Source organism: Mobula birostris, chromosome 12, assembly GCF_030028105.1.
Source record: "Mobula birostris isolate sMobBir1 chromosome 12, sMobBir1.hap1, whole genome shotgun sequence".
Lineage (NCBI taxonomy): Eukaryota > Metazoa > Chordata > Chondrichthyes > Myliobatiformes > Myliobatidae > Mobula > Mobula birostris.
This window is the reverse complement of record NC_092381.1, coordinates 80720057-80737150: the sequence shown is the minus strand read 5'-3', so window position 1 is coordinate 80737150 and position 17094 is coordinate 80720057. Positions and strand designations below refer to the sequence as shown.

General features: G+C 43.7%; 1 protein-coding gene across 1 annotated transcript in view; it reads right to left on the bottom strand.

Moving 5' to 3' along the window:
- LOC140206078 (regulator of G-protein signaling 8-like) overlaps nt 1–17094 on the bottom strand; it is a 49698-nt gene that overhangs the window by 13323 nt on the left and 19281 nt on the right. Inside the window, exon 2 of the mRNA XM_072274201.1 lies at nt 12320–12408. Coding sequence (XP_072130302.1) covers nt 12320–12408 — 89 coding nt within the window. The remainder of the gene's footprint in view (nt 1–12319; nt 12409–17094) is intronic.

Here is a 17094-nt window from a genome sequence, read left to right as displayed (position 1 = left end):
AGATAGGAGGGACATGCACAGAAAGAATGGCTCAGACTGTGGACGTTCACTGTTTCATTTTAAGATCCCAAAGAATTAACATATCTACTGTAGAATCACATTTACAGTCTGCCCAACAGTCGATTGCAGTCTCTGGCCGGACTGGAGCAACCTCGATGCAAATGAGGCTCAGAATGGTGGAGACCTCAGACCGAGTTTCACACTCTAGCGAAGCCAGTATATAACACTGACCGCAGCAGCTTGCTCAGCCCACTGAATCTATTCAGTCTACCTGCATGACACATCTTTCCTGAAGTGATTGTAATCGGAGCAGATAGCCAGGAGGGAAATGATGAAAATCACTTAGTCAGATGGGTGAATGCATATTGAAAATATTGTTTCTTTATGCCTGAGTCAATGTAGATTTGAGAATACTTTTTAATTTTGTTCTGAGCACTTTTGCGCAATACAATAAAGGGAAACAAGGGTGCACTTAAGAACTAAGGAGATCTGGAGAATGCTGGAAATCCAAAGCAGCGCTCACAAGATGCTCGAGGACTCAGCAGGTCGGGCAGCATCAATGGAGAGGAATAAACATTAAAGATGAATAAAAGACATTTTGGGTTGAGACTCTTTTGCAGGACTGGAAGGGAATTAGGAAGAAGCCAAAATAAGAAGGTGATGGGAGAGGAAGAAGTACAATCTGGCATGTGATTGATGAAGCCAGGAGAGGGGGAGGTGGGTGGGTGGTGGGGGTGGGGGATGACCTGCTGAGTTCCTCCAGCATTTTGGGGGCATTTAATAATATCTTAGATAGACACATGGATGACAGAAAGATAAAAGTTCAAAGTTCAAAGTAAATTTATTATCAAAGCACATATATGTCACCATATACAACCCTGACAGTTGTTTTCTTACGGACATATACAGAAAATCCTAGAAACACAATGGATTCAATAAAAGACCGCACCCAACTGGATGGACAAACAACCAATGTGCAAAAAGTAATAAGCTGTACAAATACAAAAAGAAAGAGAAAAAAATAAATAATAATAATAATAATAATATATAAGCAATAAATACCTAGAACATGAGATGAGGAGTCCTTGAAAATAAATTCATAGGTTACAGTAACAGTTCAGAAATGGGGCAAGTGAACTTGAGTGGAGTTATCCTCTCTGGTTCAAGAGCCTGATGGTTGAGGGTTAATATTGGTCCTGGTCTTGGTGGTGTGAGTCTTGAGGCTCCTGTACTGAGTGGTGAGAAGAGAGCATGGCATAATGGTTGGTCCATGATGATGGATGTTACTTTCTTGTGACAGCACTCTGTGTCGATGTGTTCAATGGCAGGATGGCTTTTCCCATGATGAACTGAGTCGTATCCACTAATTTTTGTCAGACTTCTCATTCAAGAGCACTGGTGTTTCCATATCAGGCCGAAAATGGAGGTCAATGTAGGAGGGAAGGGTTTGATTGATCTTCGAGTAGGTTAAATGTTCAGTGGGTCGAAGGGTCTATACTGTGCTGTAATGTTCTATGTTCCTGGAGAAACTTCTGAAATGCCTGCTTTGCTGCTGCTGCTACTGTGCGATTGAGACTCTCCGGAGAGGAAGGCCCCAAATCCTTGGCTTTGCCTATTGCCTGTTGCCGGGGCCGGGGTCGAAGCGCTTGGCAGAGATGGTGCTCGGTGCTCGGTCTCAGAGAGCTGGTCGGAGGCTCGGAGTTTTTCGGACGGACTCAGAGTCGGACTGTGGTCGGATGCTTCCGGGATGCTGCATTGGCAAGTTGGTGGCACTGGAGGTTCACTGTCTGCCTGAGATGATGGGACTTCTGAGAGACTTTGAGACTTTTACTGTGCCATGGTCTGTTCTTATCAAATTACGGTATTGCTTTGCACTGTTGTAACTATATGTTATAATTATGTGGTTTTGCTAGTTTTTAAGTCGGTTTTTATGTGTTTCTGTAATATCATTCTGGATAAACATTGTATCATCTCTTAATGCATGCATTACTTAATGACAATAAAAGAGGACTGCGTGTCCTAATAATCTAATATTCTACAAAGAAGCTTTAACACTCTGACTTGACGAAGGTGCATGTTAATAGTGTATGAGGGAAATTGAAGCCGCACAGTAGTCCAGCTGGTAAGGCCACTGCCTTGCAGCTACATCGAGCCAGGTTCAATCCTGACCCCTGGTGCTGTCTGTGTGGAGTTTGCACATTCTTCCTGTGACTGTGTGGGGTTCCTCCCACAAGCCAAAGTGGTATCGGCTGGTAGGTAAGTTGGCCACTGTATGTTACTCATGGTGTGTAGGCGACTGAGACGATCTGGAGGGGTTACAGTGTCATAGAGAGATACGACACAGAAACAGACCACTGGCTCCACCTACTATCTATTGATGGAAGTGGGTGCAATATAGATCACATAGTGTAAACGTAGTGGGGGCGGGGGGAATCAGATTGCAATAAAGGCATCCACTAGTCTTGCGAGACCATGGATCTGTGCCTGGAAAGTCTTCACTCTCCAGGGCACAGGCCTGGGCAAGGTTGTACGGGAGACCAGCAGTTGCCCATGCTGCAAGTCTCCCCTCTCCACGACACCGATGTTGTCCAAGGGAAGGGCATTAGGACCCATACAGCTTGGCACCAGTGTCATCGCAGAGCAATGTGTGATTAAGTGCCCTGATCAAAGACACAACATGTTCCCTTGGCTGCGGCTTGAACTCAGGACCTTCAGGTAGCTAGTCCAATGCCTTAACCACTTGGCCACGTGCCCACATGTAATATATGTCAGTTTAGACCTGACAGGCTGCAATGGGTTCCTTCAATATTGTAAGGGAAATGGAAAGTTAAAAGAACAATTTAATTTAGCTGTATGTTGAAGTGCTAATGAAGCAACAACATGGAAAGGAGATGTACTTCCACCATGTTCGTGCCCTCGTCAGAATCTGATAGAAATGCAGGATGAAAGGACGAAGAACACAGGGTTCATATCCCTGTTTAGACTAATTTAAGACTGATACAAAATGGCCCACCATGAACTCTGTATATCATCTGCAGTTCTGCCCCAGGTCGAGTGTTCAAATCAAAACTAAAGGAAATCAGTGAGGTTGTTGAAATGACAGAACAACAAACCTTCTCAGAGTTATCGAAGGCAGCTGAACAATGAAACTCCGCGTTCATGCTGCAGGCTGAATTCAGCTTGCATTCCTGTTCCTAGGATTACTTGACATTTGTTGGCCCAAGTCCTCTTTCATTATCGTATTTCATGTTGTGTACATCCTGTCACTCATTATGTAACCTATCATTTCCTCCCCATGGTTCAGAAACACTGCCTTAATACACCATGCTGACCCCAGTAGAGAAATAGATGCTGATGGCACTAATCACGCTCAGCTTTCTCTTTTTTAACCTCTTCCACCTTCCTTCCCCTTTCATCATTCCCAATCACAGGTTCCAATTAATAAGCTACAACTGTTCTACTAATCTTATTATTTCACACAGCCCTGGACATTCCAGCAGTCCCTCAGGACTGAGGATGACTTAGAAGTTGCCTTTCTGTGATTTCTTTTAATGTGAAGTGGCTTAGAATGTAAATACACGGGTGCACACAGATGAACACACATGGTCTCTGCAAGTGCACACTTCCTTCATCTCCATCACATGCTCTGTATCAGCGTGTATGTTTTCTTTCTGTGTGTACACACGTGTACACATTTTTGCCCATAACCTGTGCCGTTGCCTCTCCTTCAACACCTCCCCCACAAATCCATCCAATTACCTCTCAGGGTTGGGGTTTTAACTTATCTTATAACAGCATTTTATCTGATCTTATCTTAGATTAAGCCTTTCTGTCCTGGAATCATTGTTGTGAACCTGCACTGAACCCTCTCCAGTGCCACCACATCCTTTCTTAGAAAAGGGGCTAAAAACTGCTCACGATACTGAAAGTGAAGCTTGACCAGTGCCTAATAAAGCCTCAACATCACATCCTCGCTTTTATATTCTGGTCCTTCCAAAATGAATGCTAACGTTGCATTTGCCTTCCTCACCACCAACTCAACCTACAAATTAACTTTTAGGAAATCCTGAATGAGGACTCCCAAGTCTTTTTGCACCTCAGATTTTTGAATTTTTTCTCCATTTATAAAATAGTCTTTGCTTTTATTTCTTTTAACAAAATGCATGACCATACACTTCCCGACACTATTTTCCATCTGTCACTTCTTTGCCCATTCTCCTAATCTGTTCAAATCCTTCTGTAGCCTCTCTACTTCCTCAGCACAGCCTTCCCCTCCACCTATCTTCATATTGTCTGCGAACTTTGCAACAAAGCCATCAATTCCGTCATCCAAATCATTGACCCAGAACGAAAGAAGCTCGTTATTTAAATGATAGGCTGCAGAGTTCTGAGACACAGAGGGATTATGGTGTCCTAGAGCACACTCCACATAAGGCTTATTTGTAAGTACAACTCGTTAATCAGGAAAGCCAACAGAATGTTATTGTTTGTTTGTTTAGTATTTGCTAGCTCCAGTTTAGCTCTTGTGCAAGTCATCTGATGGGAAACATCCCTGAACCAACACACTACGTTGTTATTCCTTCTTTTGTACTATTTATTTATTTTGCATTTTATGTCTTTGCCTTGTACTGCTGCCACAAAGTAACAAATTTCATGCATTCCAGATTGACTTGGAGATTGTTCCTTGTGGACTTTATGCACCAGATTTAGAGAGCTAGTGGGGCCAGTTGGGACTTGTCTGTGGAGCGGGAGATCGCAGAATGACTTGGCGACGGTTCCTTATGCACTGTGCATGCCAGTTTTAAAGAGCGAGTAGGCCCTGTCGGGACTTTTCTGGAGGAGTTAATGAGATATGTGAGAAGAATAAAGAATGGGAATAATGTAAGACTGGAGTAAACGAATGGCACATAGATAGTGGGTAAGGGGCCTGCATCTCTCTGTGACTTCAAGGTGTCCAGGATCTCGGAGTCACTCAGAATAAATGTTTCTCAGAAATATGGCACTGACGATGAGGAAACCCTTCTTAATATCCATATCAAAGGGCACACTGAGGGAGTGGAATCATTCTCTTTTGAGGAAGACACTGGATACTTTGTGGGAGCTCTGATTGGGCACTTAGAAACCCAGCAATGTAGATGCAGACTTAATGGGCCAAATGGCCTAATTTTGCTCTGATATAGTCTTATGGTCTTATGGTCTTACAGTCTCCCAACTCAAAGGGCCTGGACAATTCTTCATTGAATTGAAGCAAGATTTCTCGGTGTAATTATTCCAGAATACCCAGGAAGAGATCAGACTCAGAGTCAGACCACATGCTTAAGAAGTCCAAGTGGATGAAATCATTCCTTTGTGAATACAGTGATTCCCCTGATACTATATTGAAGCAAGACTTGGCAGAGGTTTGTTGTGACCACTTGGAAAGATATTGTGGGAAGGTAAATGGCAGTCCACATGAATTTGACCTCCACAGAGACATCCGTCCAGGCACCAGACCGTGACAAAAGTCTTCTGGTAGCATCTTGCATGATGACATCTATGGAGAAGCTGAATCCATGAATGTGTTATCAAACAGAGTGATCTAAGTAGGTTGTGGTGGCTCTCAAAACTCTGTGGGAGTGGACTCTTCTTTGCTGGGATGTCTTTGCTTCTTCTCTTGAGGTTTGGGACCCCATCCTGAATGGCCATACCAACACCTCCAGTAATGTAGAATTACTAGTGGTGTCACCACTGAGGTGCCCATTGAATAAGCATCTTAGCAGCTAAAGGCTAGAGATAGCCAGCTCAGTAGATGCGAGCACAATATGTGCAATTTGAACAATATCTGAGCAGCTTACAGGAAGTTTTAAAATTACCCAGTCAAACTTCCTGATGTCAACAGATTTTTCTTTTAAATGGCAAGAAAAGCAATAAAAAGTTGTGCTTTTTTGTTCCTGATTCCAGCCTCTACAGGCTGTCTTCAAACATACGTGATGCTCCCAGTTCAACCGAGATTGCACAAAGATGATTGTATTTGGAGATCTGAAAACCAGTTGGAGCTGGAGATCTCATTTATGTTGATGTGGGTGGAAGTGGAATCACTCTTTGATGATATCCAAATTGGCATGGATCACAAGCACCGTTCTCTCTGAGCTGTGTGTGAGTGTGGCCTTGCAGTAACTAAAATGCTCCTGTGCACATAGCCTTTCTTGTCATGCAGCTGAAACTAGCTTTCATATAATGTGTCATGCTGTTTTCAGGACACATAAAAATTTCCTGCTCAGAGAAATAATTGGTCTGCGCAGCTGTACAAAAAGATTAGAGGGACTGTTGATCACAAGTCGCAATACCGATCCCAATTTTGTACCTTCTCCTGGAAGTGTTTGCAGCAGTATCTACCCATGGTATTATTACATCTTGGAGGATTGACAGTAAAATCAATTCCCAGGCTTATGTGGGATCTCATTCCAACATGAGTATCAATTATTATCTCATATCCCTCTTAATTGTCATTCCTCATTGTTCACTCATACTGGAGAGCAACTGAGGTTCCTGTCTGGCTTATTTGAGTATGGTTAGGCACAGGATCTCTCTCTCTTGACCTCCCAATATGCTAAACTAACAGTCCCCAGTAATCTCAAACTGGGGCTCCCTTAGCTGAAGAATTGAATTCACCTAGGCAGCCGTATAGACTGTTCTTTGCCTTGAATAAAGCACTGAGTGACCATGGGTTAGTGAACTGTGTACTGCAGTCAACAAAGCATCTACCTAATGATATCAACACACACAAAATGCTGGTGAATGCAGCAGGCCAGGCAGCATCTACAGGAAGAAGTACAGTAGATGTTTCGGGCCGAGACCCTTCGTCAGGACTAACTGAAAGAAGAGATACTAAGAGATTTGAAAGTGAGAGGAGGAGGGGGAGATCCGAAATGATAGGAGAAGACAGGAGGGGGAGGGATGAAGCTGAGAGCTGGGAAGTTGATTGACAAAAGGGATACAAGGCTGGAGAAGGGAGAGGATCATGGGACGGGGGCCTAGGGAGAAAGAAAGGGGGAGGGGAGCACCAGAGGAAAATGGAGAGCAGGCAAGGAGTTATTGTGAGAGGGATAGAGAGAGAAAAAAGAGAGAGGGAGAAAAGGGGGGGGGAGAGGAGAGAATAATAAATAAATAAATAAATGAATAAACGAATGAATGAATGAATAAGGGATGGGGTAAGAAGGGGAGGAGGGGCCTTAATGAAAGTTAGAGAAGTCAATGTTCATGTCATTAGGTTGGAGGCCACCCAGATGGAATAGAACCATAGAACCATAGAAACTACAGCACAGAAACAGACCTTTTGGCCCTTCTTGGCTGTGCCAAACCATTTTCTGCCTAGTCCCACTGACCTGCACACGGACCATATCCCTCCATACACCTCCCATCCATGTATCTGTCCAATTTATTCTTAAATGTTAAAAAAGAACCCGCATTTACCACCTCGTCTGGCAGCTCATTCCATACTCCCACCACTCTCTGTGTGAAGAAGCCCCCCGCTAATGTTCCCTTTAAACTTTTCCCCCCTCACCCTTAACCCATGTCCTCTGGTTTTTTTTCTCCCCTTGCCTCAGTGGAAAAAGCCTGCTTGCATTCACTCTATCTATACCCATCATAATTTTATATACCTCTATCAAATCTCCCCTCATTCTTCTACGCTCCAGGGAATAAAGTCCTAACCTATTCAACCTTTCTCTGTAACTGAGTTTCTCAAGTCCCAGCAACAACCTTGTAAACCTTCTCTGCACTCTTTCAACCTTATTTATATCCTTCCTGTAATTTGGTGACCAAAACTGAACACAATACTCCAGATTCAGCCTCACCAATGCCTTATACAACCTCATCATAACATTCTAGCTCTTATACTCAATACTTCGATTAATAAAGGCCAATGTACCAAAAGCTCTCTTTACGACCCTATCTACCTGTGACGCCACTTTTAGGGAATTCTGTATCTGTATTCCCAGATCCCTCTGTTCCACTGCACTCCTCAGTGCCTTACCATTAACCCTGTATGTTCTACCTTGGTTTGTCCTTCCAACGTGCAATACCTCACACTTGTCTGCATTAAATTCCATCTGCTATTTTTCAGCCCATTTTTCCAGCTGGTCCAAGTCCCTCTGCAGGCTCTGAAAACCTTCCTCACTGTCTACTACACCTCCAATCTTTGTATCATTAGCAAATTTGCTGATCCAATTTACCACATTATCATCCAGATCATTGATATAGATGACAAGTAACAATGGACCCAGCACTGATCCCTGTGGCACACCACTAGTCACAGGCCTCCACTCAGAGAAGCAATTCTCTACCACCACTCTTTGGCTTCTTCCTTTGAGCCAATGTCTGATCCAATTTACCACCTCTCCATGTATACCTAGCAACTGAATTTTCCTAACTAACCTCCCATGCAGGACCTTATCAAAGGCCTTACTGAAGTCCATGTAGACAATATCCACTGCTTTCCCTTCATCCACTTTCCTGGTAACCTCGTCGAAAAACTCCAATAGATTGGTCAAACATGACCTACCACGCACAAAGCCATGTTGACTCTCCCTAATAAGCCCCTGTCTATCCAAATGCTTGTAGATTCTGTCCCTTAGTACTCCCTCCAATAACTTACCTATTACCGACCTTAAAGTTACTGGCCTATAATTTCCCAGATTACTTTTCGATCCCTTTTTAAACAACGGAACAACATGAGCCACTCTCCAATCCTTCGGCACCTCACCTGTAGACAGCAACATTTTAAATATCTCTGCCAGGGCCCCTGCAATTTCAACACCAGTCTCCTCCAAGGTCCGAGGGAGCACCCTGTCAGGTCCCAGGGATTTATCCACTTTAATTTTCCTCAAGACAGCAAGGACCTCCTCCTTTTCGATCTGTACAGTTTCCATGATCTCACTACTTGTTTCCCCTAATTCCATAGACTTCATGCCAGTTTCCTTAGTAAATACAGACGCAAAAAATTTATTTAAGATCTCCCCCATTTCCTTTGGTTCCGCACAAAGCCGACCACTCTGATCTTCAAGAGGACCAATTTTATCCCTTACAATCCTTTTGCTCTTAATATACCTGTAAAAGCTCTTTGGATTATCCTTCACTTTGACTGCCAAGGCAACCCCATGTCTTCTTTTAGCACTCCTGATTTCTTTCTCAAGTATTTTCTTGCACTTCTTATACTCCTCAAGCACCTTATTTACTCCCTGTTTCCTATACATGTCATACAACTCCCTCTTCTTCTTTATCAGAGTTGCAATATCCCTTGAGAACCAAGGTTCCTTATTCCTATTCACTTTGCCTTTAATCCTGACAGGAACATACAAATTCTGCAATCTCAAAATTTTTCCTTTGAAGGCTTCCCACCTACCGATCACATCCTTGCCAGAGAACAACCTGTCCCAATCCACGCTTTTTAGATCCTTTCTCATTTCTTCAAATTTGGCCTTCTTCCAGTTCAGAACCTCAACCCTAGGACCAGATCTATCCTTGTCCATGATCAAGTTGAAACTAATGGTGTTATGATCACTGGAACCAAAGTGCTCCCCTACACAGACTTCTGTCACTCGTCCTAACTCGTTTCCTAACAGGAGATCCAATATTGCATCCCCTCTAGTTGGTCCCTCTATATATTGATTTAGAAAACTTTCCTGAACACATTTTACAAACTCTAAACCATCTAGACCCCTAACAGTATGGGAGTCCCATCAATATATGGAAAATTAAAATCCCCTACCACCAGAACTTTATGTTTCCTGCAGTTGTCTGTTATCTCTCTGCAGAATCGCTCTTCCAATTCTCGTTAACTATTGGGTGGTCTGTAATACAATCCCACTAATGTGGCCATACCTTTCCTGTTTCTCAGCTCCACCCATAAGGACTCAGTAGACAAGCCCTCTAATCTGTCCTGCCTGAGCACTGCTGTAATATTTTCCCTAACAAGCAATGCTACTCCCCCACCTTTCATTCCTCTGCCTCGATCACATCTGAAACATCGGAACCCTGGAATATTAAGCTGCCAGTCCTGCCCCTCCTGTAGCCAAGTTTCACTAATTGCTAAAACGTCATAATTCCACGTGTCAATCCATGCCTCAACTCATCCGCCTTCCCCGCAATACTCCTCAGAATACATCTCAGAAGAATTTTACCACCATTCACAACCTTTCTATTAACGGATTTGCTTGAACTTTTAACATCATTTATTTTCACCCCAGCCACACTGTCAGCTCTGGCACTCTGGTTCCCATCCCCCTGCAAATCTAGTTTAAAGCCTCCCCAATAGCACTAACAAACCTCCCTGAAAGGATATTAGTCCCCCTGTAGTTCAAGTGTAACCCATCTCTCTTGTACAGGTCCCACCTGCCCCAGAAGAGGTCCCAATGATCCTGAAATCTGAAACCCTGCCCCTACACCAGTTCCTCAGCCACTTGTTCATCCTCCAGGGCATCCTATTCCTACCCTCACTGGCATGTAGCACAGGTAGCAATCCTGAGATTACCACCCTCGAGGTCCTGCTTTTCAACTTCCTACCAAGCTCTCTCTACTCACTCTCCAGGACCTCCTCACTCTTCCTTGCTATGTCATTGGTACCGATGTGCACCACGACATCCGGCTGGTCACCCTCCCACTTCAAAATGTCATGCAAGCGATCGGAGACATCCTTGACCCTGGCACCCGGGAGGCAACAAACCATCCTGGATTCGCTATCATGACCACAGAACCTCCTATCTGCACCTCTAACTATCGAGTCCCCTATCACTACCGCTCTCCTCTTTCCCCTCCCCCCCTTCTGCACTGCAGAGCCAGACTCAGTGCCAGAGATCCGGCTACTGCAGCTTGTCCCAGGTAAGTCATCCCCCCAACAGTATCCAATGCGGTATACTTGTTGTTGAGGGGAATGGCCACAGGAGAACCCTGCTCTGCCTGCCCTTTCCTCTTCCCTCGCCTGACAGTGACCCAATTTCCTGTGCTCTGCTCCTTCGGCGTAACTACCTCCCTGTAGCTACTATCTATAATCTCCTCATTCTCCCGAATGATCCGCAGGTCATCTAGCTCCTGCTCCAGTTCCCCAACGCGGTTTGTCAGGAGCTGCAGCTGGATGCACTTCTTGCAGGTGTCGTTGTCAGGGACACCGGAGGGCTCCCTGACTTCCCACATCCTGCAAGAGGAGCATTCCAACATCCTGTCTGGCATTCTCTCTACTCTAAACTATCTGAACAAAAAACTTACCGGAACCTACCCTGGCCTCTGCCTGTCCTCGCCAAAGCCTGTTTGAGCCAAAGCCGTCCCACTCTGACTCAGTCCACTCCGACGATGGCCGCTGCAATGATGGCCGCTGTATATGGAGGTCTGCTTTTAAACCTTGGCGTGCTACGTCACGCGCCTGCGCAGTGCAGACCCTTCTCCCCGAGCAGTGTTTAAAAAAACAACTTTTTCTACCTGATTTCTTCCACTCACTTCTTCAGCTGCTTGCTTCGACTGAAACAAGAACCGTTGAAATTTTCTCTTTTTAAACCTTGGCGCGCTACGTCACGCACCTGCGCAGTGTTTTTCCTTATATTCCCTCTGGGTAGCCTCCAGCCTGATGGCATGAACATTGACTTCTCTAACTTGCGTTAATGCCCCTCCTCCCCTTCTTACCCCATCCCTTATTTATTTATTATTCTCTCCCCCCCCCCCTCTTTTTTCTCTCTCTATCCCTCTCACAATAACTCCTTGCCTGCTCTCCATCTTCCTCTGGTGCTCTCCTCCCCCTTTCTTTCTCCCTAGGCCTCCCGTTCTATGATCCTCTCCCTTCTCCAGCCTTGTATCCCTTTTGTCAATCAACTTCCATCTCTTAGATTCATCCCTCCCCCTCCTGTCTTCTCCTATCATTTCGGATCTCCCCCTCCCCTCCCACTTTCAAATCTCTTACTATCTCTTGCTTCAGTTAGTCCTGACGAAGGGTCTCAGCCCAAAACGTCAACTGAACCTCTTCCTAGAGATGCTGCCTGGCCTGTTGCATTCCACCAGCATTTTGTGTGTGTTGCTTGAATTTCCAGCATCTGCAGATTTCCTCATGTTTACCTAATGATATCTTTGATTCCAGAGAATTTTTGACAATGGATCAATGCTGGCACAACGACCAAGCAACAACCCCATTGAATTTGGAATCACTTTTCACAAATCTAACCCAAGCCAGCTCCCTGTAATGTTTCCGTAGCAGGCGTGATAGATTGCATTGAAATAGGAAGCCAATCCAGATGAACAATGCTCCAGCTGGAGCGTCACACTGTGAAAAACCAATAAGAAAATAAGACAAACTCACTGTGTTGTGCTGGTCTTTTTCTTGGTGGGTTTTCCTTTGTGAATTCCGTAGTCAGGTAAGCTCTCTGTCGGAAGCTGTGACAAGCTGAGCTATGGAAACAGGAGAAGCAGACCTTTCTTTATAGAAAAGTGCAGATCAATACAGTTTCTTAAGAATATTTAAAGTGCTATTTCCTGATTGAGATTAGTAAGTGATATAAGGAAGGTACTCCTTTGCCTACAGCTCAAAAATATTTGTCATCCATCATTAACTAATCTTGTAAATTGTGTGCATTTTACTGACTCATTAGCAGCTAGGAAATATTAGTCTCTTGTTTATTGTGTGTCTCCCATCTTCTCAAAAATGATTGATGGCAGTTTGTACAAAGATAACCTGTTTTGATTTTTGCATGAAATCTGACTTTACCTTTCCGTAAAAATATTCCCTCCCCCCCCTTTTATTTTATTCCCCACTCTGGCCTCTTCCCTCTTCTCACCTGCCTATCACCCCCTGGTGCACTTCCTCCTTCCCCTTCTCCTATGGTCCACTCCCTTCTCATATCAGATTCCTTCCTCTCCAGCCCTTTACTTTCCCACCCACCTGGTTTCACCTATCACCTGCTAGCTATCCTTCTTCCCTTCCCCCCACCTTTTTATTATGGCATCTTCCTCCTTCCTTTCCAGACCCGAAGAAGGGTCTTGGCCCAAGACGTCAACTGTTCATTTCCATGGATGCCTGAATTGCTGAGTTCCTCCAGCATTTAGTGTACGTTGCTTTGAATTTCCTGCATCTGCAGAATTTCTTATGTTTTTGATCATTGTGCTCAGAATGAATTCAACTATGTGTGAATGACATAATTTGTTTTGTCTCTGAATTATGTGCAGTTCACTGAATTTTTAGGATTCATAGTAAGAGCACTCCTACTTCAAAAACATGCTATAGCATTTTCTGTTTGTGCTTTTAGCTTCTTTTTCTATTGGATAGAGATGACTATATTTGCCTCAGAAACAGAGGGATTCTTAATGAAGAACAACCCAACCTTCATTTATCATTTCCTGATGGCTGAAGCTGTTGGATAAAAACACCAGACCACAGACTAAGCACATTTTGAGAGAGAGAAGAAATAATAACACATGCAAAATGCGATGGAAAATGGATTGCTGGAAACACTCGGGGGCACCAGTCACGGTCCAAAATAGCTTGCAATTTGCAATGCTGATAGCCTCTTTGGGAATTTACAGAACCGAACTATGCTAGGCAGCTGTTGAGTTTATTGCCACTGAACAATGAAGAGCTGTATCGCATGCTGAGGGAAGCACTACTCTTAATAAGAGTGCTGCTTCAAATTAATTTCACACAATGATGATGCCGTCTGAGGCTGGCTACTTATTTGTGATGTACGAGATTGTTTGCACAATTTGTAGGACTGACCTGCCAACAGTACTCAGAAAGTGGAGAGTAGTACCAGAGGAATGAACAAAAGCTCTAAAAAACCTGGAATCAGGGTGTAGGCGCCCGAGACTCTGAATCACTATTCAAGTGGATGCACGTTCTGGCCTCTTATGCATTCCTGACGTTTTTATTGTCGACCATCCCTGTGCTGGTGGGGTCAGGAATTCCCACTAAACCACCCCGCACATCCCCCTTTCTCAAGACCTTCCTAAAGTCTCCTTGGGCTAAGCTGTTGCCTTATTTTCTGAAATCTCTGCCTGTAGTCTGGTGTCAAATAATGTGATAATCCAGAAATAAAAAGCTTTAGGACAATTGCCCACATTGTTAGCAGTGGACTTTAAGTTCCACAGCACCTCAAAATGACATTAAGGTGTTGCTGTGTTGGATGCCTTGGTCTACTGTGTTCTAAGTGTTCTAATGCACATGTCTTAGGGCATCATAGAATATAGGACATATAACAGTATAACACAGCACAGGCCTTTTGTCCAATGATGTTGTGCAATCTATACAAATAAACCTTCAAGATCAATCTACCCCTTCCCTCCTATGCAGTCTAAACCCTCCATTTTTCATTGTCCATGTGTTTATTCATGAATTTCTTAAATATTCCTTTTGGATCTCCCTCTACCACCACCGCCAGCAGTACATTCCAGACACATCACTGTGTGTGTAAAAAACCTACCTCTAACATCTTCCCTAGACTTTCCTCCATTCAGGTGTCTTGTGGTATTGGCCACTGCCGCCCTGGCTGTCTGCTCTGTTTATGCCTCTCATAATCCTAACACACCACAACCAAGCCACCTCTCAATGCCCTTTGCTCCAAAGAGAAAAGTCCTAACTCGCTCAGTCTCTCTTCATAAAATATATCTCTAACCCAGGAATAAGCCTAATAAATCCCCTCTGCTTCCATGTCTTTCCTATGATGAGACAATCAGAAAATTTAGTGTGACGCTGTTTCAGCACCAGCGACCCAGGTTCAGTTCTGCAGCTGTGTGTAAGGAGTTTGTACATTTTCCCCATGACCATGAGGGTTTCCTCTGGGTGCTCTGGCATCCTCCCACATTCCAAAGACGTACGGTTTAGTAGATTAATTGTTCACATGGGTGTAATTGGGTGGTGTGGGCTCATTGGTCTGGAAGAGCCTGTTGCTGTATCTCTAAATTAAATAAAATACTCAAAGTGTGATCTAACCAGAGTTTTATAGAGCTTCAAAGCTGTTGAACTCATTTTCCTGACGACTGAAGGCTAGCCCACCACATGTCTACTTAACCACCCTATAAACTTACATGGCAACTTTAAAGGACCTATGGACTTGGACACCAAGATCCTTCTGTTTCTCCACACTGCCAGTAATCCTGCCATTAACCTTGTTCTCTGACTTTAAGTTCCATCTTCCAAAGTGCATCATTACATACTTTCCTGGATTGAGTTCCATCTGCCACCTCTCCATCCAAATCGGCATCCTGTCTACATCCCACTGCAACCTACAGCAACCTTCTATAGTTAGTCTCTGATAGGATTATACACTTGGAGATGTCAGTTGTCGGTAGGATAAGGAGGCAGGGCTCATGCAGGAGGACTGGCAATCACAGGCTATATTGGGAAACTGAAAGGTCCAGCAAATTGGTAATTTCCTGAAGGCTTTGTATGTGGATTTGTGGAACTTTGGGAGATTACTGCTTAAACCAGGATCACTCCAGAAAAAGAAGGAAGCCTGTGACTCCATGATGATCAGGAGTCTTGATCCCTTTGAACTAATGCCAATGCTGGCCTTAACTTTCTCTGTTGGGAAGAAATGCAAATACATCTTTCTTTCTGTTTAGTGTCTGTTTTATTGAATCATTCATTGATAAGATTTAGAACCACCTTAGTATTGAGCTGGCATATCTCGGCAGCACAAAGCAATTGTTCTTTGTGGCACATACTGTCTAATTGTACATAAATGTCTGTCTGTTTGCTAGGGACATTCCAAGTTTGGGATGGAGGGGATTATGTGTAAATCATGTAACTTTTTATTGTTTTGGGTGGGTTTATCTAAAGCCAGAATGAACATAATCTTTACCATACTACCACTTCAAAGTGGGATCAGAAGATCTAGGATCCTTGTAAGTAGAGGTTAAAAAAATTCAAAGGTAAGAAGACCCAGATGGGAGTTATATTCAGGACTCTGAACAGTAGCCAGAATGTGGGCTACAAATTACAAGGGTGATAGAAAATCTATGTAAACAATGCAATGTTACAATGGTCATGAGAGACTTCAATACTCAAGACGCAGGCTTCCCTAAAGGTTAACTTGCAGGGATCAGTTTGAACTTTTGGGATTCCTACAGCCTTCAACTCTGTCAGTCAAGGGCTACCATGGAATGCTATCCTCAGATTGAATGCTCACAGATGTATGAAGAAAGAAGAAGAAGGCCCTTAACTTCGAGTGGAGTCATCGGGACGCCATCATTGACAGTGTTTTTTTAGCAGGGTTTCTTATTTTTACAGGGCCGAGCTGCTAGCTCAATGCTCAACCCAGCACGAATGGAAAGCGTGCAAGGGAGCCGGCTGGATTCGAACTCGGGAGCCTTTGCTCCGAAGTCCGGCGCTGGTGCCACTATGTCACCAGCCGGCCATCACAGGTATATAGCACACTCAATCTCTGTGCACCCTAATGTCAAGCAGACATTCAGGAGAGTGAGTCCAAGAGAACTTCACTCTTCTGATACAATGTTTACACTTTTTAAACACAAACTTTAAGTGTTTAATTACCGTTCCAATGGCTATAATCACCCACTTAACTTTAACATCTTGAATATAGTCAGTTAACTTTACAGAACTGCTTATTTACAATCGTTGCCCATCCCAATCTGCAGAAACCTTTTGAATATTCAATACTAGAATTTATCCTGAAAGTTTCTGAGCACAAAGTCCAGACACCCAGAATATAAATCTTCTGTTATTGTGTTGATTACACAACAAGCCAGAATGTTAAGTGACAAAATAGACCTGCCCTGTACAGTACATTAAGTGCCAGTGATACACCTTTAACAATGTGGTAATACAGGAGATAGACACTTAATTATTTTCCTGATCTCATTCTGAAGTTTTCAACGATCAATGATTAACATGAACTATTGTCTTCCCCTGTTGTGTTTCATTGACTGGTTTTACTAGTCACAAATATCAGTTGGAAGTCATATAATGCACATGTTTTATTTCCTGAAGAATGGCTGTCATTTTAATTATTTCATTATATGCTGTCCTTAATTTCATAACTCCAGAACATCTGGGCAGGTTTGTTAGAGCTGTCGGGGAGGGTTTAAACTAGTATGATGGATGGGAAATAGTGTGATAGGGCA